The sequence below is a fragment of the Crinia signifera genome, chromosome 8 (assembly GCF_055691185.1).
Source record: "Crinia signifera chromosome 8, ASM5569118v1, whole genome shotgun sequence".
NCBI lineage: Eukaryota > Metazoa > Chordata > Amphibia > Anura > Myobatrachidae > Crinia > Crinia signifera.
The window spans coordinates 122,289,173-122,314,568 of record NC_139224.1 but is presented as its reverse complement, the minus strand read 5'-3'; the positions used below and the strand labels follow the sequence as shown (position 1 = coordinate 122,314,568).

General features: G+C 42.9%; 1 protein-coding gene across 4 annotated transcripts in view; it reads right to left on the bottom strand.

Moving 5' to 3' along the window:
* Positions 1-16,362: 16,362 nt before the first annotated feature.
* Positions 16,363-25,396, bottom strand: part of EVI5 (ecotropic viral integration site 5) — a 120,588-nt gene continuing 111,554 nt past the window's right edge. For all 4 annotated transcript variants that reach the window (XM_083157090.1, XM_083157092.1, XM_083157093.1 and 1 more), the window contains one exon: positions 16,363-18,321. In XM_083157090.1, the coding sequence (XP_083013216.1) occupies positions 18,013-18,321 (309 nt within the window). In that variant the 3' untranslated portion in view covers positions 16,363-18,012. The remainder of the gene's footprint in view (positions 18,322-25,396) is intronic.

Below are 25,396 nucleotides of genomic sequence, written 5' to 3'. Positions count from 1 at the left end.
TCTGATGTCAGGAATTGGATTTCCCCCTTCATTTGGTCCAAAAATATTCCACAAACCGGCAAGCACACCGCAGCTGTTTATTAAAGTTTTAAGATTCAAAAGGAGTTAGAATTGTTGATCTCAAAGTGCATAGAATGTCGTGCAAAAGCAGAAGATTCCATAGAAAATGTGGTCATTCATAATGACATGTGCAGAGGGAAGGCAGAACATCACATGAATTATATATGCATTGTAGTAAGCCTAGAGAAACAGTTCCTTTAAGTCCTGTCACATTACAATCAATCATGGCAAGTTGCGGGGTATTCAAAAATATTGTGCAACAAAATAAATGCCCTTTTAATCAATACAACCATAATACACATTGAAGGATGCCTGGACCATTATAACCACCAGTAACATGGTTTTATATAATATGACCATCTTCATTCTATTTAACATATCGGGGGAAATTTACTAAGATGTTGAAATACGGCCGATGCCGAGTACGACTGCATACGATTTTCGGTAAAAATGCAATTCGTAAATATTGCAGATTTACTAATCTGCCGTCTTTACGGGATTTGTATTTCCCGTTGGCATGGGCAGATTTTTATTTTTTCAATTTGAATTCATATTTGGCGGGTATATGTGAATCGGCAACCTGCACAGATCAGTCAGATCCGTGCAGGCCACAGTGTGTAAAAAGTAAATAAATAATTTTAAAATACAGTGTCGGGTCCCCTCCCACAGCCATAACCAGCCCCGGTATCAAAGAGCTGGTCCTGGTTGTAGAAATTCAGGGGCCAAACCAAATAGGGGATCCCTGAATGTCAAAACCAGCACCAGGCTCAAGGGCCGGCCCTGGTTCCCAAAATACAGTGGACCAGTGGTCCCCCAAATTTTGAGAACCAGAACAGCAGGGTAATGCCGAAACCAGGGGAAACTATTTATATTAGTTTCCCCAGCCAAATAATTAATCTCTGTGGCTGGTCAGCCCAGGCAGAGAAAATCCATATAATTCAATATTTCACACTGCATTATGAGAATTCAAAATTATTTAAGAGATATTGAGAACATGTCTGAGGGACTGTACAAATTTATAGTGGATTCTATTTTGTTTTTTCTTTCTCACAACTACTTTCTTTTTGATCACATGACTCAGCATAGATGGTTAAATTAAATTGACTGATGTACTAATGGATATACTTAAAACCTGAACCATTGGATTGCATCAAGAGCTCTGTTTGGGAACCGGACCGAAAACGAGGCAAAACATCATCATCGCACTGTCGGATTCTCACGGGACCAGGATATTATAAAAGACACACGCGCGCCCCGCCATCTTCACTCCAATCTAGGAGAGGGAAGAGGGTGGGTGGGAAAATCTGTGATCCGTGCTTCGTGGCCTGTGCCCCGTACCCTGTGCTCCGTGCCCTGTGTTGTAGTGATTTATGTAGGCCTGAGCCCTGTGTTGTGTGATTTAACTAACTAGGTGCTGCAGTGATCACACGCAGGGGCTGCAGTGCTGCTGAGTGTACACACTGTGTACAGGGGCTGCAGTGTCCATAATACAAGGGGCTGTGTCCAGTGTGTCAGGGGCTGTGTCCACTGTCCAGGGGCTGTCCTGTGCTCTGTGGCCCGTGCCCTGTGTTGTGATTTATTTAGCCCTGAGCCCTGTGTTGTGCGATTTAACTAACTCGGTGCTGCAGTGCTCACACACAGGGACTGCAGTGCTGCTGAGTGTACACTGTGTACAGGGGCTGCAGTGTCCATAATACAAGGGGCTGTGTCCAGTGTGTCAGGGGCTGTGTCCAGGGTGATGGGCTGTATCCAGTGTCCAGTGTAACGGGCTGTGTCCAGTGTGACGGCCTATATCCATTGTCCAGTGTGACGGCACATATCCATTGTGACGACATATTTCTAGTGTCCAGTGTGACGACATATTTCTAGTGTCCAGTGTGACGACATATATACAGTGTGACATATATCCATTGTCCAGTGTGACGACATATATCCATTGTCCAGTGTGACGACATATATCCAGTGTCCAGTGTGACATATATCCATTGTCCAGTGTGACGACATATATCCATTGTCCAGTGTGACGACATATATCCATTGTCCAGTGTGACGACATATATCCAGTGTGACATATATCCATTGTCCAGTGTGACATACATCCATTGTCCAGTGTGACAACAAATATCCAGTGTCCAGTGTGACGGCATATATCCAGTGTCCAGTGTGATGACATATATCCAGTGTCCAGTGTGACGACATATATCTAGTGTCCAGTGTGACATATATCCAGTGTCCAGTGTGACGACATATTTCTAGTGTCCAGTGTGACGACATATATCCAGTGTCCAGTGTGACATATATCCATTGTGTGACGACATATATCCAGTGTGCTGTGTGACGGCATATATCCAGTGTCCAGTGTGACAACATAGATCCAGTTAATTAATAATCAATCACACAATCACGCCAGATAGGGGTCTTATTGGATATTAAACTGATCAAAACAGATAACCACTTGCAGACAAAGTCAGTGCTGCACCAAACGCCCACTGCTCCTTGGCTGCACACGGTAAAAACTGTGCACAATCAAGCCACATAGGGGTCTTGGTACTTGTTTTAAGGTTCTAACAGAGGAGCGCAGCTACTAGTAAAACTAAGGGTGGGAGGGCCCAAGGACAATTTGAACTTGCACATCTTTGGATTCTTTGCTCTTTTTTTGGGGGGGGGGGGGGGTAGTTTATTAAACTGCCACCCTGTCTGCCCCTGCAGAGCTGCTCGGCTTCCAAGATGTGCCAGGTTGGAAGTGAAAGGTCCACATGTATGTGATGCCCATTGCTGTCGCCTAAGTCATCCAGTTACCTCGGTATAACCTTTTGGCCCTACTACAGTAAATTAAAACAAGTTTGTGAGCTGTGAAGTGATCAAAATTGACTAGAAATGAGTGGAAATTAATGTTGTTGAGCTCAATAATACTTTAGGGGCAAAAACAGGCCGAAAATCACTTATTTTAGCAATTTTTAGCATTTAAAAAAAAAATAATCCAGATCCAAAACCAAAACACGCAAGGGTGGTTTTGCCAAAACCAATCCAGATCCAAAACCCGTAGGGAGATCCAGATCCAAAACCAAAACCCAAAAAAGGGCCGCCGCTCATCTCTAGTCCAGTAACAATCACTGCTCTGTCTCTCTCTCCCAGCAATTTCTATGTCATCAAAATACCTCCGAAATGGGCATATGGGGGGGGGGGGGGGAATTCAGTGTTGGTCGTTCGGTCTGTTTTTGCGGAAACATGATATTTTCAAATTGATTTAGCATATTCAAGGTAAATTTTCCCGCCAGTCCACATTCCACCTGTCAAATCATTTTCTTTGCCTTGCCTGTCTAAAGTCGAATATTTAGACTTTTTTTGTCTATTTTTGTCTAAACTTTGTAATTTTGTTAATCTGAATTAGCCTATTCAGTGTCAAACCGTCTAAATGGATTTGCCAGTTTTAAATCAGCCTCTAGACAATGGGAATTAGACATATTTTTTTCTGTTGGGACTAGTGTACAAAACAATAAAATTGTATTTTATTGTAATATATATATGTGGCACAATGTGTAATGGGCATTACAGAGTGTGGCCTTATGTGTAATGGGAAGTACGGTTGCGATGCGATGAATGAAGATGGATGCGAGTATGCCTCCGGTGGCGAGACATTTTGTAAACAGTGGACATTCTATTAAGGACTTTGCCTTCATGCCATTAGAACACGTGCCCCCTCTGAGGCGAGGTGGCGATAGACATGGTCTCTTGATGAAAAAAGAGTGCTACTGGATCTATGAATTGAACTGAATGCATCCTATGGGCTTAAATGAGGAATTTTCCTTTACTCCATTTATTAAATAAATGTGTGAGGTGAATTTTTACTATATTGTGTTAGTGATGTGCACCGCTCCAAATGCCTCGTTTTGATTGTCATGAGTTGTATTGTTATGTACCCATTGATTATGTGCTGATTTACTGAGTGCATTATTTATTAGGCCCAAATCTAATGTATATATGGTGCATGATCCGATTTATATAACTTGATTATTCGATACTAATCCAACATGTGCATTTTTCCTTCTTTTCTCTTTTTATGTCTTTCCGCTTTCTTTTCGATTTGTGATATTTAAGCATGTTCTGTAGTTTTGATGTATTTTTTCAGTAGATATATATATATATATTGTATTGCAGACTTAGGTCTCCATGGTAACCTTCTGGTGACTTGATCACTTCTGGGGACCGGGGAACCACAATGCGGTCCTCCGCAAACATGCACTGCAGATTGGTTCCACACCACCGTCTGTACTTCCGGTATTCGGCGACGCTGTGTGCTGGCTACAGCGATGTGTGGGGTTGACGGCATGTGGGGAAGACGCGGCACCTGTGAGTGATCTGAATGCACACAGGTGAGTGAGCCATTGATGCCCTTTATATTCTAGGTCCAGTTATCAGTGTCTTGATGACCCCACTTGATGAAGGTGCTGATAGCACCGAAACGGCCGTCAAGGAGACGTGTAACGTATACTAATATGTATCTGCCTGATGGGTGTCCACTGTTGCTCTTATGAAAACTTGAGCCTGGATATGTTCCAATAAATGTGCACTTAAAGTTATAATCTGGATTCTCTGTGACTGGTGCCGGTTTTTCTGTTTCCCATGTGGATTGCAATTGGCTTCGTTGAGTGCATGTCATGGACATCAGGTCAGCGTAAAGGACTCAACACACTGGGCGACTATCATGTGAAAGTCGCTCAGTTTTCTCGTCTGAGCGGCTTTCAGCATGAAAGTCGCCTGGTGGGTACAGGGCAGCGATGAGCACTGCTGCTGGCTCCCGCATCATCACTGCCGGATGCAGCTCATCTGTTGGTATTACCAGCAGATGAGCAAGTAAGTGGACGGCTTTCCATAGCCGGACAGGCTGGACAGGGGAAAAATGCTCAATGTGTATGCACTGCGCGTTTTTCAGCCCAGCTTTTTTCCCCATCATCATGCACCATACACGCCGGGCATAATCGCCCAGTGTGTATGCACCTGAAGACGTAATGGGGGAAATTTACTAAAGGAAATTTGTAAAAAATAGGTGTATTTGTATCCAGAAATACACTTATTTTTGACATTTACTATCCCGAAAATACGGCAATTCGTATTCGTATTGATAGCACATCAATACGAATACGAATTGCCGTATTTTCGGGATAGTAAATGTCAAAAATAAGTGTATTTCTGGATACAAATACACCTATTTTTTTTACAAATTTCCTTTAGTAAATTTCCCCAATGTCACTGATAAACTAGCCGTTCTTTCTCTCGGCCACCATAGTTATTTAAAGTGTTGCAAAATAAAAAGGTTGACTGATTTTAATGGCATTTCTGTTGTCCGTGTCATTATTTTAGATAAGTTAGATTTTATCCACTAGCAAATATGGTTAATGTGTGAGGATACACTTACATCTGCCGACAAGAAGTTTCATTAATAATATTAACCCATCCACCCAATATGTTTTATTGCTAGAATCCCCTAATATTTGGAAGTTAATACCTAATGTTATCATCAGGTGACATAAATAGCACCAGGTGACATTTTAAATGATTTTGCAGGATTCGATGGGTCAGAATGACAAAACCAAAATATTGTCTAGTGTATACGCACAATGTTGCTGATGATGTGCACTGACATGACTTGTCAGCAATGTAGCATGGACCCTACTTCCCAACCATCACTTGTTGTGGTCAGCATTGGCAAGCGTGAATGCACTTGCCGATGCCAGCACCCCACTGGGTTTTGTATGGAAAGATGCCGCTGGGTACACACATCATCCAGTGCGTACACAGCTATACACTGACTTGTGTTATCGTCTAGGTACAGTAGCGTTACGTCCATGCCTCACAGCGGTCACATAACGCTGCTAAGCATGTACTGTACTTACGGCTATACTGAGCAGACCGACTCATGGACAGATTTGGACCTATAAATCGCTCTGTACCTGCTGTCACCACACTTTTTTCTCCACTGATTTAATACATAACTTTAACGATATCTGACTCAACTTACTGGATAACCAGGTAAGTCACCAGGCTATTGACATGCGCTGCCATGGTGATTGGTGATCACAAATCAGCAACGAATATTCAGAATATGTTATTGATTGTTCTGCACAGGTAACAAGGGTTCCCCATGGAAATTGGAATGTGGGTAAATGAGATCGCAAGAGCGGGGAAAAACTATCGAAAAGAAAATTTGGTCAATTAAATAGCTCAATATTATGTAAATTGACACTGAGAGATTGCTTGTAAATTGGACTTATCCACCACAAACTGCTCAATTCCATACGGTAATGCGAGAGTCTCCCGTGTACACTAACAATCTGTGAGTCTGTACGTGACAGCCTATCCTGACCACTGTTTTATCATCCACATTGGTATCTGTGCTTGGACTTACTTCATGCTGGGTGCAAAGGATACGTCTGAAACAGACCTCCAATTTCCATCTGCACGCTACTATGAAGGACAGAAGCCGGCATACGCATCCACAGTTCCGTGCATCGCATGGTTGCCACCCAGTTACTACCCAGAAACATCTATAATACAGACAGTGTGTCCCGTAATTGTAAGAGTTTACGCACTCCAACTAATGTGGGTCAAGGCAGTAATAAACATGTAACAAGAACAAATAGCAGCCGTTTAACTTGTACAAGATAAGTTCCTGTTTAAAGCCGGGCATACATTATGCAATCATTGGCCTGACTGGCTGATTATCAGTGGATTGGGCCAATAAGTGCATAGCGGGTAGCTCTGACCAATTAGCGATGATCGGCCTGTTGGGCATAAGAAATTTTACAACATGCCAAACAGACTGCCCATCATTTCACCTGTTCTGTCACAGGGGAGGCATGAGGAAATGTTCTCTCTACAGGAAAGGAACCCCGATATCATGTGGCCATACACTATGAGAATATCTCATAGCGTATACAGTATCTGCTGGTTTCAGGCGGTCAGATAAAAGGTCTGCTGTTCTGAAAGACATTATCAGATAGTGTATGTCCAGCATGAGACAATTGTTAAAAAATAAATAAAAAAAAGAGGCTCAATTTAATTGTAAACATATATGAAATTGAAATAAACACAATGTAGGTATTTCTGTGTTTTAATGCGAATTAATACGAATGTGTCCTTATACATCTTTGCTGCAGTCACGCCAAACTGCCCCTCTTGGCATGCCAGGTCGCTTCAGAATCTTCTAGCCCCGGGCGTCTTTGCCAAAAATGTGTCAATGTAACCAGCATGCAGAAGGAGACTGTTCCGATTAATCTGTGTGCGACTGAGTCTGAACCAATGTAGCAGCCAAAGCTTTATTCCAATACAAGTACTGCTGTGCTCCATATATAGACTCAGACACGCACAATATACAAGGGTCAGTTAACAAGCTAATCAGCACAGACTCCATGTGCATCCTTGTCACATTGAGCTGAGAACAAGATACATTCTAGGCAATAAAAGACGCCAGCAGAGATGCACGGGACCTGGCAACTCCCTCATGTCAGGCATCTCACGCTGCATGGCGTATTGAGGCTGGATGTATGAGGATGCACCTGTACATACTGGTATCGGTCATTGGGTTGACATGCATTGAGTTGACCACTGAAGGTTGACAGGGCTTATGTCAAAACATGAAAAGGGTCAACATGGTTTTAGGTTGACAGGGTCATTAGGTCGACATTGGGAAGGTCTAAAGTCAAAATGTCTATATGAATTTTTTACTTTTATCCCAAATGTTGACACAAATGGGACACCGAAAAAGTGCACTGCATCCCCTCACATGGCTCGCCATACTTCAGGCTTGCTGCCTCGCTGCACTCGGCACACTATTATATTCTCCCTTCATGTCCTAGTGGCTGGTTGGGCATAAAATATCACCTGTCGGCACATGTCAGCTCTTCCAACTGAATCGGCCCCTAGGTACTGGCAACAAAATGCAAAGCTATCGGAGGATTGCAATCTGGAAAATGGAAAGTGAATACCTAAACTGTATATCTTACAACCAATACTAGTCAAACCAAGCGCACATATTGGCTAAAACAAGGGATATAACAAAGGTATTCTATACTGTAATGTCACTTGGCTTTTGATTCTCATACAATTAGAGGAATCGAAATGAACATCATACCCCTCATCTAATAGAATTCCAGTATAATAAGACGGGGGACATATCACAAGAACCTGAGAGTTTGGAAATACACACCTGCTAGCAGGATTTTCTGCATAGGAGTCAATTGACAGACTTTAAAGTTATATCTATGCCCATCTTGGCCCCTGCATAAATAAATAGACAGTGGCATATAGATCCCGTTAACTGGAAGGTGGTTACAGACATTTCAACTTCAGGTCAAGTATCCATTAACCGGATATCTAAAAACCGAAATCTTCTGAAACCGTATAAGAACAAGCATGTGTGGCATTAATGGGCCCGCTCATTCTTGTAGTTGCACAACACCGAAATAAAACACACACTAATAAAGTATACATTAAATACATACATACTTACAGTACCTATAGGCAGGGGCAGATTTAGGGGTGAGGGCGCTCCTAGGCACAACAATAACGGCCAGCAGCACAGATCATAGGAGCAGCCAGCAACACCTATCACCCCTCACCTGTAGCCATCTTCATTTTGGTGCTCAATGATAGTAAGAGCATTGGTGCCCCACCCGCCTTATTTACAAAAGGGACAGAGTGCATGAAAGGGTGCGGGCCATACAATAGTTTGCATATCAAATATGCCATTTACTGATGCAAAGATTTTCACATTATATCACACTATAGTGTCCCCTATTCGCATTGCACCACAACATATAGCTCCTTACTCACATTACACCATGCTGTATCGCTCCTTATTTAGAACACAACAAACTGTACTGCTTATTAACATGACACCACACCATATTACGCTTTATTCATATTAAACCACACAATACTGCTCCTTATTCATATTACACGGCATGGTATTGCTCCTTATTCACATTACATGGCATTCTATTGCTCTTTACTCACAAATCACCACCCCACATCACGACACTTAGTAGTGCTCCTTAGGTTTATGCACTGGGGGTGACTTAGGGTAGAGGGTCAGGGTTAAGCACCAAAAGTGGAGGAGGGTTAGGCTGCAGAGAGAGGAGGTTTAGGGTTAGGTACTAACGAGGAGGAACAGGGTTAGGTGGTGGGGAGGGGAAAAATGGGCTGGAGGAAGGTCCTGGTAAGGGGGCTGGGGGAATAGGCTCTGGAGTTTCGGGTAAAGGAGCAATTCCAACTATTTGGCTGTCAATGTTCAGGTGCCCTAAACACCCTTGAAACAACAGCTCGCTGGTTAATCTTTCAAGTGACAGTTGCTGGTTTGGAGACGACTGGTGTAAACAGTCTGCCAAGTATGTTGCATAGTCATCGTATCTGTCAAGGGTCCTCCATAGGACCTGCTCTGCCCACATCATGAAGTTGTCCTCTGCTCCTTTGCAGCGCAATTTTTAAGGTGGACCTCAGCTGGCCCTAGGCAGGCAGTATGTTTGGTGTCCATTAACCTAACAGTACCAGTATATTTTTGGATTGGGGTAGAAAACTGGAGTACCTGGAATAAACTCAAGCAACCACCGGGAGAATATACAGCAGAGTTAGGGACATGGCTTGTAATTAACCCATGAGCTCAGTGCTGTGTGGCAGTAATGCTAACCATTACACCGTCCTGCCCTAGTCAGGTGTCATTGAGACAGTAAATACATCTATAGTTTAGGTCAATTTTTTTTATTTTTTCACACAAATGTCTGATGAAGGTGCAGAGGGGGAAAAGAACATACAAACCCCAGATACTCCAAGCGGTGACAGTACAGTACAGGAGAACATCACATATCTCCATCACTGCCTTGAAGATTTGGGAGGAAAAAACAAGCAATGCTATGGCCAAAAAAAAAAAAAAAAAGTCAAAAATCCAAAACACCTTTATACACGCCAACTACAGCTTTGAAAGAATATTACACAGGTACCCTGTCAAAGAAAACATTTCACTTGACACATTGTATCATTTTGTGTGTGTTGCCTTTTGTTGTGGGCTTTAATATTGGTGATGGAGGGCTGCTACTTGTGTGTTTGAAATATAGTGGTATATGTCGAGGATATGGTTCTGTTGCAAAAATGCATCACATGGAAACAGGCCGGAATGATCTCTCCTGATGCGTTTTTGACCATGGAGCCATATGCAGTGACATATACCACTCTCAGGTATATTCAATGCCGTCATAGCCCGACCTCAGTATTCAGCCAAACCCCCTTCACTCGCCCTTTCCTCCTGGCGGTTTCTAAAAAGCAAAGTGGAAACAGCAAGTGCAGCTGTCAAAATGGCGAGTTCCGGGGAACCCTCGTCGTCAGAGGTTTCCCCAGAACATTGCATATGTTGAACAGCCGCGCAAACACCCTTTCCTGCCCCTCGCTGGAACCATTGAATATACCTGTATATGTTCAGTGAAAAATACAACATGTTTTATGTTTTTTGGGGGAGAGGGTCATATGACGGGCCTGTCATATTCTGTGTGTGAAAAATTTAGTTGAATACATTTTTCAGTTCTTTTTTTTCAAGTACATATGTTATTAGCACGTCCTGTAGAAGCATGGCTAAAATTAATATAGTTTACAGAAATAGATCTCAAGGGGTTATTTATCAGATATATTGAATACATACCAATTAAACTGAAACAATATAGGTAAAGAAGGAATACATATTTAAAAGATAATTTTTAAGAATACAGCATATTCTTTAGAAATCAATGACATGTACTGGCAGGAAACTAAGTAAATTTAATGAGAGAGGGGAACGCAATGCTGCTTACATTCAGTGCTGTAGAAGAGAGAGTGCAGCTAGTAAACGCACACTTGGGCGTTCTTGCTTACGGAGTATTATTGTATAGAGACAGAAAAGAGTGCCAACATATAGTGCGCAATTAGAACTCAGTGCAGCAGACGTGATTACACCCTAAAGTAGGACATCCAGAACCTACTTAGAAAGACATCTAGTAACAACAACAACAACAACAACAACAAAGGTGTCTCACATACAGCGCTCTGTGTATAACCTTATAGTAAATAAAGATATCACCATTTGTTTTTGCTTTAAATGGAGGTCTCAAATCTGCAGGCTTTAAGTGAACCTGAAATGATAACCACCCAATCTCACAGATTTTGTGAGGGGGTGAAATGAGGAGAAATATAGTGCAGATTATCCTTGGTTTTAAAAGGAGTTTAATTAACAGTCCGCACTTACAAAATAAAAGCTTTTAAAACAGCATGTAGTACAATCCACCAGGCAAAAAACAGCTCACAGTCAGATGGAAGAGGGTCTTACAACCAGGGGTCCAACATCCAGTCCGGAACCAGAGAGAGGGATCCACCGATAAGCACCTAAGCGACCTGTGTTCAGCCTTGGATCCTGGGGATATGCACCGTCAAACACTCAACGCGTTTCAAAGGAATCTTCTTCAGGAGTGTCAAGTACATATGTTATTAGCACGTCTTGTAGAAGCATGGGTAAAATTAATATAGTTTACAGAAATAGATCTCAAGGGGTTATCAGATATATTGAATACATACCAATTAAACTGAAACAATATACCGTATATACTCGAGTATAAGTCGACCCGAATATAAGCCGAGGCACCTAATTTTACCACAAAACACTGGGAAAACTTATTGACCCGAGTATAAGCCTAGGGTGGGACATGCAGCAGCTACTGGTACATTTCCCTGTATAATAATACCAGGACACAACAGGCTGCTCCCACTGCCTAATAGCAGGACACCGCAGGCTGCTCCCCCTGGGACACCACAGGCTGATCCCCCCCTGCTCACCCCTGGGACATCACAGGCTTTTCCCCCTGCCTTATAGCAGGACACCACAGGCTGCTCCCCCCTGGGACACCACCAAATTCAATTTTGACAAGAATACACTGTAATGTGCACATAGACGTGGTACACAGGAGCTGACAGATGCAGCAGCACAACAAGCACAGACACGTCCACATACACCAGAAGCACATTCCTCCACTGAGCCCTGTCATTAGCAATATCACACTGGGCATTACCCAACACTTATTTGTTCTATAAAGTCTTATTACAGGCACACAGGAATATCACCACAGTGATGGCAGGCACACAGGTATATCACCACAGTGATTACAGGCACCCCTGCAAGGGACACCGCACACAGAGGGGGAGGGAGAAGCCGCCGCTTACCTCCTCCAGCGTCCAACTCCAGGGGGTTTGGGGTGCGCCGCTGACTGGCTCCACGGCCTCCGCCACTGCCCTGCCGTCCACTTGGCTGCCCGGCTCCATTTTGAACAAAGGCGCGGCTACGGCAACATGGCCGCCGGCCTCCTGCACTGAGGACATGTATAGTGCAGGAGGCCGGCGGCCATGTTGCCGGTAGCCGCGCCTATGTTCAAAGTGGAGCCGGGCAGCGAAGTGTATGGCTGAACGCAGGGCAGACGCCACTGACTCGAGTATAAGCCGAGTGCAGACTTTTTCAGCTAAAACAAAGGCTGAAAAACTCGGCTTATACTCGAGTATACACGGTAGGTAAAGAAGGAATACAGGTACTTATGTATTATCTGGGCTCCCATGTTAAATGCACCCCATTATTTCATACCCCTACTATCCAATTTACGCATGGAGTTGATTTTATATAGTGTGGCGAGCGCAGCGAGCCACCGTGCCCGAAGCGTGGCGAGCGCGAGCGAGCCCCGCAAGGGTATGCGGTGTCATAAGAAAAACGGGAGCCCAGATATTACATAAGTACCGGAATACATATTTAAAAGATTATTTTTAAGAATACAGCATATTCTTTAGAAATCAATGACATGTACTGGCAGGAAACTAAGTAAATTTAATGAGAGAGGGGAACGCAATGCTGCTTACATTCAGTGCTGTAGAAGAGAGAGTGCAGCTAGTAAACGCCCACTTGGGCGTTCTTGCTTACAGAGTATTATTGCAAGAAGGGCCAGCATACTGATCGAACATGCTTACACGCGGCACTTTTGTTCTGAGCCCGTCAGGTTGGATGAAATTTAAACTGCACATAAAATTTGACCGACCAAGACTGAACATTGCAGATCAGTTTTTTTGCCATATATTGATGGTAACACAAGGACAGCATACACACCTATACAATCGAATGGCCATTTGTGAGAGGCTGAGACAATTGTGTAAGTGTGTACTCCGCTTTAGGGATGTATTCAGTCCCGAATCGACTGTCGGGACATTCCAGTCAGATTTACATCCGTTTTTGACCTGTTCCGACTGTAACACAATAGCCTGTATTCAGTGTTCCGACCATCAGAAAATTCATATTAGGCTGCTGCAATGTGCATTTGAGGTGTGGCTTGAACTTCTGCACTAAAGTCAGTATTGCATGGAATTCGCTACACAATTCGATGTAGTACAAAAATACCTGCATGCATGTACTGTTTTGCCATGCAATATTGACTATGTGGGAGCATTCATCACAAGGGAAAATAACCATGATTTGATTTAAACTAAAAAGATAAAATCACATCCAATAATCACAGGGTTTGGGCACCTTTAGACTAATCTAAGCATCTCTGTTTTATTTTGGATGTCTCCAAAGAATTAAAAAATCCAGGTAGACATAAAAAATCAGGAGACAATCATCCTACATCCTGCTTCCCTTTGCTCCTCATAGCTTAACACCTCAGCATTACAACAGAGTTGGGTGAGTGATAAGGGTTCCCTGCTGCTTGTCAGTACACACAGTAGCTGTTGTGTAGAAGCACAGTGGCCAGGACAGATAGTGTGACTGCGTGCACATGTTAGACCGATTTTCAAAGACCCATATCTCCGACAGACCTCTCTAGTCTGGTGTCTGACAGATAATCGTCTCACCAGAATCATCTTACATGGGTCTGACAACTGTTCTACCCAAAGTTCAGCAGTTAGCAGAAGGCCCCATCGACATTTTACACCTTTATTGAGTTCTAGTCTTGCAGATACAGTTAACAGGCATTTGTAATTGCATTGGTTTTTATCATGAGGGAACATTAGAAAGCAGAATCACCGTTCACATTAGAAAATCCTCTGTACATCTCTCCTCACACTACTTCCAGAAAGATCTTCATCAATATAATGTAGGTGACTGATGGAACTCTAAAAGCTACAGGCAATCATGGCCTTGTTTGGAGATTGTAAGGTGCACAAGTAAACCGGTGACAGGAGGTTTAATGCTGGATACACACTAAGATGATCTACCCAATCTTTCTGGTTGGAGAGAAAATCTGGTAATGCAAATGTCAAATCGAACAATTACAAAAGCTGAAAAATGGCCAAAAAAGGTTGTTCAGGTAATTTGTCCATTTTCAGTGTTTGGGAGCCAATGGTCAATTGTCATTTTCTTCCATACATTAACAGATTTTCGCTCCAACCAAAAAGATTGGGCAGATAATCTTAGTGTGTGTATCCAGCATTAAACCGCTGAGACAGAATCTTACAGAACTCCTTAATAACCACCACTGCAGCTGGTAACCATTCACAAATCAGTGTTACTGTACCAGTATTTGATCCAAACAGATGTTTGAAATAGTTATAGCTTACCAATACTGATACAAATCTGGAAATTGATTTTCAGGGTGATGTGGTCCAGTAAACATTTAATTAGGGTGATCAGCAACGTTACTCATGTTAAGGCTTAGCATACATGCCCTTTAAACTGGCAAAAACTCATGAAGGTTCGGTGACTGGCTTAACCACTACTACAGTGCTATGCCCAGAAATTTCTCAGGTTGAGCTGTGCTGCCTGCACAGGCTCGCCCGAGAAATTTCCAGGCATGCTACTGATTAATTTGTGTGCACCAGTGGTGCCTCCAGCTGTCGTCCAGGTCAGTGCCAACTCCCAACCCTCGTGATTGTACACCGGGCTCCCCTGCTGCTACCGCCGCCGCTGCTGCTGCCGCCATTCACAGCAGTGAGCATTCGGCAGGCCCCGCTCTGGAAAGTTCAGGACTGCTCAGGAGTTCGGGCGCCCGAGTCCCTCCGAACATCCACAAGCCTGCCGCCTGGTCACTGCGGTCTGTGAATGGCAGGAGCAACCCGGCAATCTGGGGTGGGGAGTTGGGACTGCACCGGCTGGTGTTGAACGACAGAGGGGGGGGGACGGGGATGGGGGCGTGGGCTGCAACCTAAGTGCTGTGGTGGGTTTTTCTGGGGCAGGACAAACCCTAGAAGGTTTTCCCCAGAAACACCCACCACTAAAGGGGTTAGTTCAAGTATTATCTTATTATGGTAAGCATACTCCTCTAAAGCTGGATAAATGCTTAAAGTTTTCTGTCCAATCTGTCTGGTGGGAACAAAATTCTGGTAATGTTTAGGAGGATATGACAATATAATTTGCTCATAAATGCTGGAAAACAGACAAAAAAAAAATATTGTTCTGATAAATTTGTTGAACCAAATGGATTTAGCAAATCTGTCTGAATGATCATTGTATGTTTTCCAGCTTTGGGAGCAAATAGTTCCTGGTCATTTGCTCAAACACATTGTCTGATTTTTGTTCCCACCAGACAGATTGGACAGATAAATATTTAGGTGTGTACCCAGCTTAAGTCCACCTCCTGGATAATAAAACAGTCCTTCGGCTAATTACTTGCAGCTCCAGGGGCCAAGATACACATCAAGGTGTATATACACACACACACACACACACACACACACACACACAGTCACCAGACTGTTGCAATACATAGCCACAACTCAACTAAGGCAAGCGGGGTCATCCCAAGGCGGTAGCGGCTTGGGCCTTCAAATAATTGAATTTGTTGCCGTATGTGCTGTTACAGTATGTCCAGACAAACCTACCATCAGTCCATTTGCATGGCCAGACTGCAGGGAATCTTCTGCTAGCACTCAGACTTTCACATGCTTATACTGTTACCGATAGATTCAACCAGAGTTAACCGTTACAGTATTTACAGGAGCAGCCACCATTATTTTTTTGCCCAGGAGCTGGAGGTGATCGGCTGTGGTGTGTTTTATTATCCAAACGGACATGACTAAATACAACAAATCCTGATCGGGAAGACTGACAAATGTGTCTGACCGTTATTGGCCAGTGTTTGTGGGCATCTTCCAATTGCAGGAATTGCTTTAGTTCAGTCCTAGTACTGGGAGAAAGTGAAAAGGGCACCTGTGTGGTTTTCTGGTCAGATTATAACCCTCAAACAGCATGATTACTGCCACATAACTTGGTTGTAAATAATGACAGGTTTACAATACAGAGAAACCAAGGGCAATGGCTTAAATCATGAAAAATTTATTTTAGTTACATATATATATAGGTTAAAAGATTTCCATCAATAGTGTTTTATTAAGAATTTAAGTGATGACATTGCTAACAAGAAATGCAATGTATGGTCCTTAGTTCAATTCACAAAAGGTATGAGTTTAGTGTTCTGCATTATTATTAATTTTGACTATTTACATAAAAGAAACATTAGCGGTTCCTGTATCGGAACAGGCGACTAAAATAGGTTCCAACATTTACATCCTTAGTATAAAATGGACGATGCATATTGTGCACCTTTTCCATGAAATATATGTATATTTATGTACAAAATAAACAAAATATATCACAAGTAACATTAACTGACCTATCTGATAACAGTCAACGCATACAAATTAAAAACAAACAGGTAAAAGGCATTTAAAAATAAACTAAAATCACTGAATTTGGTCTCGATATGCAGCTCTAACCCGCATTATGCCACTGCACAGTGATATTTGATCTTTCCATACACAGTTATTAAATAAAATCATAGATTGTATCCTTTAACTGTAGATAAATATAAATGCAGCAGTTCAGGGTAAAACATGAAATTCCTTTACACAGTTTAGGTACTTTGTGGCGAGATACTGGCATGGATATGATTGGAATGAGTAAGAACAATATATATGTATACAGTCCACCCCTCTGCTCTCCCGCATCATCCGGAATGATTGAACTGAAAGAAATCTCGCGTGATTACATTCATTGGGCAAAAAAATATTTTCCCTTTGCTGTATGGTGTAAAAACTAAAATTGGTTCTCTCAGTAATTTGATGCCACAATGGTGTGTAGAAAGCAGGATACGCACAGGTAGAGCAGAAGCAGGGATTGCTACCACACAACCTGGTACTTGTTCGAAGATGCCATATCCATCCTTTACTGTTCAAAACGCTACGTCCCTTTAACACTGCTGGAGTGATTCAGGTTTACATATTATGCAAGAAAGATGGATGTAGTGTTATAAAAGGGCCTTGAAAAACAAACAAAAACACCGCTACAAACATTTAAACAATGGGTTTGGTGCTCCACCTGCCGACTCACCCTGTGTAACGGAAACATGCCGACGCACTGACAAAATCTAGGTATTTTCAAAACTAGCGCACGGGGATGGTAATAGGACACAGCGAGAGATTTGAGGACTGAAGTCAGGGGACACACTGTATGATAGACCAAAACCATAAATATATACACGTGTAAAAAAAGCATAACTTTTGTTCAAACAGGCATAAAATATTGCACAAGGTTTTTTTTTGTTTGTTTCTGTAGAATGTTGAATTTACCATTGTGGTAAACTAAAAACAAACCAATAAAAAGGTCTTCCTCTATTATGTGCTGAGCAAATTAGGTTACGATTGCTTCAATCTAAAGCTATAAACATTCAAAAAGAAAAAACAAATGTATCTTCTGATAATACTGTTAGAATAAATGTGTCCATCGAACGTCTTTGTCTGGTGCATGTATGGCAATGGTGACATTTTGGCAAAATGTGAAGGCAAGTAGACGTTCTATCTATGACGTATCAGTCCGGTGTGAAGATCATACAATAGTATAGTACATACTGTCACATTAGTCCTGGTTGCCCAATGGAAAAAAAAGTGTTGTGATGAAGTCGCATTGATAAATTAAACCGTAGTGGAGTAAGATTCAGTTCTTTTTGTCATTTGCTTTGGGGCCACTCCATTGGAATCGGCCGTGATGTTAAGTTCTTCGCCATCGCTTTCGCTGCTGTCCAAATCAGAAGGGACTAACACCAACTTTCCATGTGTTTGGGCAAGACCATAATGAACGTCCCCTTGCCGTAGTGTGCTAGAAGCATAGTCTTCATCAGAAGAATGGAAGGACACATCATCTCCTATTATGTGGTTAACGATATGGATCCCATCAAAGGTGGGTTGGTCGGGGAAGCCCCTCTGACTTTGTAGACATCGTATCTGTTAAACAAAAAGCATAAGTGTAAGATGCTTAATATATTAGTTTCAGATTTAAACGTTTAGCTTTAAAAACACTGAAGCGTATCAGCCCTCACTACAGAATAACCTAAAACAGGTGGCCAGTAACATTCAACAGTCTAGACGGAAGGTACCTGGTAGCTGTAGATTTATAGTTGTACAGCCAGAACGTTACCGGACCCTGCTTAGAAAGTACTTCCCCCTTTAAAAGTGTGTGGAGCCTAAATTACGCACTTGTCATGTAATCGTGTCCATAGCCCCCTCTCACTATGGACACGCAAATTGCGGGATTTTTAAGCCATGCCATGGGTCAGATGCTTAAAGATGAAAATGCCTGCTGCCCAGACCTGGCATCAATGACATCCCACCCTCCATATCTGCTCCACACCCCTCCTCCCATCCTGCTCTGTGGCTGTTTGTCCTAGGTTACGCACGTGGAACTGACCACCATACGGCAGATCTGGCCTTCAACCCAGGTACATGGCTGTGTGTGCTGCCAGGGGTGTGGGTCACTACGTGAGGTGCAGCGTGAACATGGGTCACTACGTGAGGTGCAGCGTGAACATGGGTCACTGTTGAATATGGTTCAGCAAGTTAACATGAATAAGGTTCACTACGTGTTGTGTAATATGAATAGGAATGTTCATATATTGTCTGCGGAATATGTATGTGCTATATAAGAAACGATTAATAAATAAATAGGATTGCTCTACACCATCATAAATGTAACTCTGGGTACTATTTTGTGGTCATGCTAATTTTTTGTCTATACCACACCCCATTGCTTTGCCGCGCACTATTTCTTTACAGCTTTTTTGGGGGGGAGGGCGGGAAGGGGGGGGGGGGGTATTGTATTTGACAGGGATGGAGAGTTCCACCACCTCTCCATGACCACTTTAAGCTCTGGTTATACCAATGAATGTGACACATTTTCATCATAATGCAGGAAACATCTTAACAGTCGAACTTAACAATAGTGAACTAATACATCCACAACATGCCATGAACACATACAGGCGAGTATAAAGAGTAGTTACACAACAAAATGGAATATGCCAAACATGCACACACGCAACCACCAGTGCCTGCCCCTTGAATCAATCTGCCACAAGTGGACTTGATTGGAGAAGGACCTGGGAACACACTAATGACATGCACACAGTACACTACAGTATGGGAATGTTACACATTATATGTTAAGCAGGATTCCTCTGTGCTGGAAGATGTCCTGTACGGTAAGTAATACATAAGTTACAATGGCTGATTATACATGTTATGATCGCACCAACCAAGAGGCGTTAACTATTCCAATACACAGCCTTACCTGGAGTGGACTGTTCCATTGAATCAGGCATGTGTGAAAACAGGTGGGGTTAAAACAATTAAGACAATTCACAATATTACACGTGGAAGTTGACTAGTAAATGGAATGGAGGCAGAAGGAAGATGTTGCTGACCATTAGAGGAAAAAAGCTACGAAACCAGTAGACAACTACACCAATGCTAATTAGCAGCACAGCACAGCTACTCGTGAGAATACATCCATGTTTATAGACGTGAGATATCTGGCACACCTGCTTCTGTGCTGACGTAAGAGAGCGTTCTTCTGTAGAAGGACATTACATAAAGCAGCTTCCTGCACCACTGCACTCATCTAATAGCCCATTGCAGGAGATTGCTTGGACATCTTCTGCACGGAAGCGGGACAAGGGATCTACACCATTAGGTTGATATGCAAAACCGTCGACACAAGCATTAGGTCGACAGTGTCAAGGACGACATGGGGGTTTTCACCGTTTATTGACTCGAATGACGGGAATGATTGAACTCACTATGCTTCGGGCACACTATTTTATTCTTCCACCACGACCTAGTGGATGGTACGGCAGGAAATAGCACCTGTCGGCACACGTTGGGTAAAAAAAAAACAGTTAAAAACCCCATGTCGACCGAGACACCGTCGACCTAATGCTTGTGTCGACCTTTTTGCATGTCAACCCATTGTCCGGATCCTCTTCTGCACAAAGCTCATTAGCGCTGCAGATTGAAGTCATCATTATCAGTGTGGACTATGATTAACAAACGCTAAAAAATAAATAAAATAAAAAAGAGCTAATTTTTCCGGTTTGGCTCCGCTGGTTTTTGTCATCCCCAGATGTGTAAACCACTTTAATCCTATCTTGACATTTGCTTGCGAGTGATCTTCCAGGGTTGTAATAACAGTATCCCCGCTATGCACGGACTTGATAAGATGCCCAGACGTTGGCTTTAACACTATTCTTAACAATGTTGGGACATAAAGTGTTAGAGTTCTAGACACAGAATTTGGGGTTTCTTCCAGTTTGGCTGAACATACACATTAGAATAGGTGGTGGCCAGTAACACTATACAGCTTAGCATGGGAAATCCCCTCCCCCACAGTGTCTCAGCCGTGTTCACAACAGTATTTGCTCAGCAGTGGTTAAACCTTAAAGCTGTGTGCAGTACTGTGTGTCGCTGTTTGTTTCTCCCTTCTCTTTAGCAAAGGGCAGTACGGACAGCATAGCATTACTGCCTCACAGCACTGAGGTCATGGGATTGATTCCTGCCATGGACCTACATGTGCAGAGATTGTATATTCTCCCTGTGCCTGTGTGTGTTTCCTCTGGGTACTCCCGATTGCTCCCACATAGCAAAAATATAATTGTAGGTTAATTTGGCTCCTAACAAAAATTAACCTGTGTGTTTGCAAGTGGTACAGAATGGAGGATTGTTAGCTCCACTTAGACAGAAAATCTGAACATTCACATCAGTCCCTGTGTAAAGCGCTGCAGTATATGTATGTGCTATTACTGGTAATAAATAATAAAGGGATGTGTTGCCAACTTTCAACAAAAAGGCGTAATTTAAATAGGGAAAACTATTAAACACACACAGACAGTACACCTGTACTTTACTTAACCATGTGTGCCATCTAGACTATTTACATGTACTCTACCAGTATACTTAAATCTAGTAGATCATGAAGAGCTCTTGTATAGTAGAACAAAATGTAAAAAATAAAAATCTGATGATTCATGTTAAATACTTTGGTCACAAAGAATAACGGAGATACTGAGCTAAGTCCATGGACTACACTTATCCAAACAAGCCGCACAGCAGGTGCACAAGGGGAGTGGAATAGGTTTCGGGATGTGCAGTGCATAGGTATAGTAGACAAATCGGACTGTGTGGTTGTGAAATATAATCTCTGACTAAAGTTCTTGTGAAAGGTCAATGCACAGAACTGCATATAAAGCAGCACTGCACACTGTAAATAAAGTGAACATGCCGACTTCTTCAAACTCATTTTAGAGCTCAATAGAGACCAATGGAGAAACATTACTGCATCTTCTACGACTACAAGAGTAGTCTAATAACCACGGTGTTTGAGTAGTTTGCAGAACTTTAGCATGGGAGACAGGCCCAGGAACAATGGTTCTATCATAGATGAAGTGGATGCCAGAGTGACTGTGACTCATTTAGCGAAGGATTTTGGCACCTCGACGGGAACCATACAAAGCAAGGTTTCTGCGTGTTGTGCGCAGAAAAGACTGCAAATGGATTTCTGCTCGAACACCAGCTGTAAATCCATATGCAACTCTATCACCATTGAATGATTTTTTTTTCAGTCTGTGTAAGTCTAAGGCCAGGTACACACCAGAACGATCCTGATTGTTAGTAGATCGTTAGCAGATTGTGTGATTTTCGCACGATCTGTTGGAGCACACAATCTGCTAACAATCTGCTAACGATCTGCATCCAAGCTGATCCCAATCCGATCTGAGTCTGTATCCAGTTGAATGGATCTTTTACAGATCCTCACTGCAGCAGGTAGGATCTGGAATCGGATCGGAATTGGACCTAAACATGCCCAATCTACATACAATCTGCATCCAATCGGTCGGAATTGGATCCAGATTGATGGAATTGAGCCCTAATCGTTCTGGTGTGTACCCCCCCTAACCCTTCCACAACTCTGCAACACACAGGCTGATCCAGGCTCCCAGAAACCGGCAGGTTGTGCCATAAAAGGCAGCTTCCTGTCAGTCAAGTTGCAAAGCAATTGCGATTAGAATTTTTGCAGTTTCTTTGTTGCAGTTTAGCCTTGCGCATACAGCGATCCATGAAATAATCTATCGATGTGTAAATTTGCACAACAGCGGTCAGTTCTGAAAAACCCCCATAGACCACTACCTAGCCACATGTGAAGAGACCGCTCACTTTATTGCTCACAGTAATATCACAACCTAGATATGAACCCTGGCAGAGTCACCAGGCTTGCCAATGAGAAGATGGTTAATGATAAATAAAAACATTTCTGCAGAAACCTTTTAGTTCGGTTTTCATGTAATAACTGACATTAAGCAAGTATCCTTTTTTGCAATCTCGGTCATACCAGCAGCCAGGCACATACTTTCCCCACAACGGTAAGCAACCACAAATCAGCACATGTGCTTCAGGCAAAGCACTCTAGTTTCACAAAAAACCTCAACCATTTAGACATACAGGGATTGTAGGTGCAGGTTACTGCATCAAGCGAGACAGAAATTAATCCTGTACAGGTTATTTATGGACAATAATATTTAGAATCCGATCATTTTGTACATGCAATGTTCCCTTCATTAATCCGTTCAAGATCCCTATAACCATTAAACCTTTAAATACTTTTCAGATCCGGTTTCATACAATTAAAAAAATAGATGTGCGGGTTTGGTTTTTACGCTGTCAAAAATCTTATTGGCTATCTGCTGTCTGGATAGCAAATACGATCCGGATTTGAAAACCAAGTAAAACTGAACCTGAACATCTCTATTAAAAATGTGCATTAGGGTGGAACAAGCTATACAAGATAAACAATCTACAGTACAGCAGGCATAGGTCAGTACACATCTGGAGGCACAAAACCGAAGTGAAGTAACTGCTAATGTTACCACTTTGTTTTTTACTCAATAGCATAAATGAGCTCCTTCTGTAGTCCCTGTCCTGCATACAGTAGGTTTTCTAATATATACAAGCAAATGTTAAAGTTTCTACCTGCAGTGAAGGCTTTGGGAATGGCAGGGAGGCAATGGCTGACTTAGGAGAGGCAGGGGCAGGCATAGGATGATGGGAAAGCAGATGGAGAGAGATTGAGGCAGTGACTGCATGGGATGCAGAGGATGACATTGAGGCAGAGGGTGACTAGGATGGCAGTGGGATACTAAGATGAGGCAGGTGATGTTTAATGAGTTTTCTCCTGTGTCCCTCCACGTGTGCTCCTCTGTTATATATATATATATATATGGGGGCCAATAGCAAAATAGATCAGCCGAGAGAGCACACTCCAGTATTTCAACAAAGATAAATGGTTTAATACATCACCATTACAGCATACAGTAAGTCGACGTTTCGGACTGGTCACAGTCCTTTATCAAGACAGGCATCTATTCGACACAACATCTCAGCAACAGTGCAGGAGGCAGTGTGGTGTGCTGTGCCTGGGGCGCCCATAATAAAGGTCACTAATGTTGCTCATGATTTGCAGCTGTGTCAAACTTAATCTACAACAATTATGGGAGCCTGGAAGGCTTAACAACATACTACAATACCTGTGGCTGCCATTGTTTCCCCTCAGCTCCGGCGTGTTAAACATCCCATCGGTGTAGAACGGGTGCCCAACCCGGAACATGGAAGTGACATCGGTGCGTTCCACCGGTCTGTCACTTCCGTCTATTGCGTTCCACCCAGCAGCCGTCCAAAGAGCCTGACAATGCGGGGCAATGGAGTGACGTCGGTGCGTTGCACCGACTTGTCACTTCCGCAAAAATGCGTTCCACCCAGCAGGGCAGCCGCGTACAGGCCGACAATATATCTTAGAACATCTATATGCGTTCCACATTCACGCAGTGGAGCACATATTGTCAATAATGACACAACATGAGTATGGGTGGTATAAGACAAGATAATACTTTATTGTTATTAACAGTATTGATGGAGCAATTATAATCTAGCCAAGATAATTGGTATATACTCTAATGGGGGGTATCAAGGCAGGCACAGATATGTGTAGAAATCCAGTATATCACCTAAGTTATAAACAAAACGAAGGGGGTAAGGCTCATACAGAGTCAGCCCCTGTGACCAATATAGGAGCGCAGTCACGCCACCCCAAATGCCATTAATTATATTACACGACAATCGATACATCAACAAATATGCATAGAAAGCTAATAAAGATCAAACATATCAGAATACATAAACAAATTATTTACATATATACAATGGTAGAGAACCAGTCCAAAAACGTCACAGAGGACTGGTATAGAGTTGGCCAGTGTCTATCGGATACTACTGCCCACAGTCAACAATCAGTTAGGTCGACAGAAAGCAATTTAATGGATTATGCTCGTTAAGCCCACGTGGGGTATTCAGTCGATGAATCCATCGTGCTTCAAGACGGCGCAGTAGCAGATTCCTGTCACCTCCTCTGGCAGATTTGGGTACATAGTCCACTAGGATACAATGTAAAATCGATGTCTGGTGTCCCAAGGCCAAGTAATGTTTAGCCACTGGCTTATCAGAGACTCCCGTGGACAACGCTATCCTAATTGAGTAGCGATGATTCGCCATGCGTTCGCGAAAGGACCGGGTCGTCATGCCGACGTAGTAAAGTGTGCACGGACATATTAACACATATATCACATGCGTGCTGGTACATGTAAGCCTGTGCTTGATCTTAATGCTATTTCCATTGTGGGGGTGCCTAATTGAAGTCCCACTATTCATGGCATTGCACGTCGTGCATCCAGCACAGCGAAAGCAACCCCCTCTCATTGTCATTGTAGCTTGACCATTCCCCAGCGGCGGATACAGAGTAGGTCTCATTAACAACTGTTGTAGACTTCGTCCACACCTGTAGGGATTCATGGGTGGTTTCAATTTTTGTAATTTCAGAGCTGGGTCGCTAGCCAACAAGGGCCAATGCTTTTTGTATATATCCTGTGTCATGTATGCTGTGTGGTCGTAGTTGCCCACGCGCACCAACTGAGAAGGCATG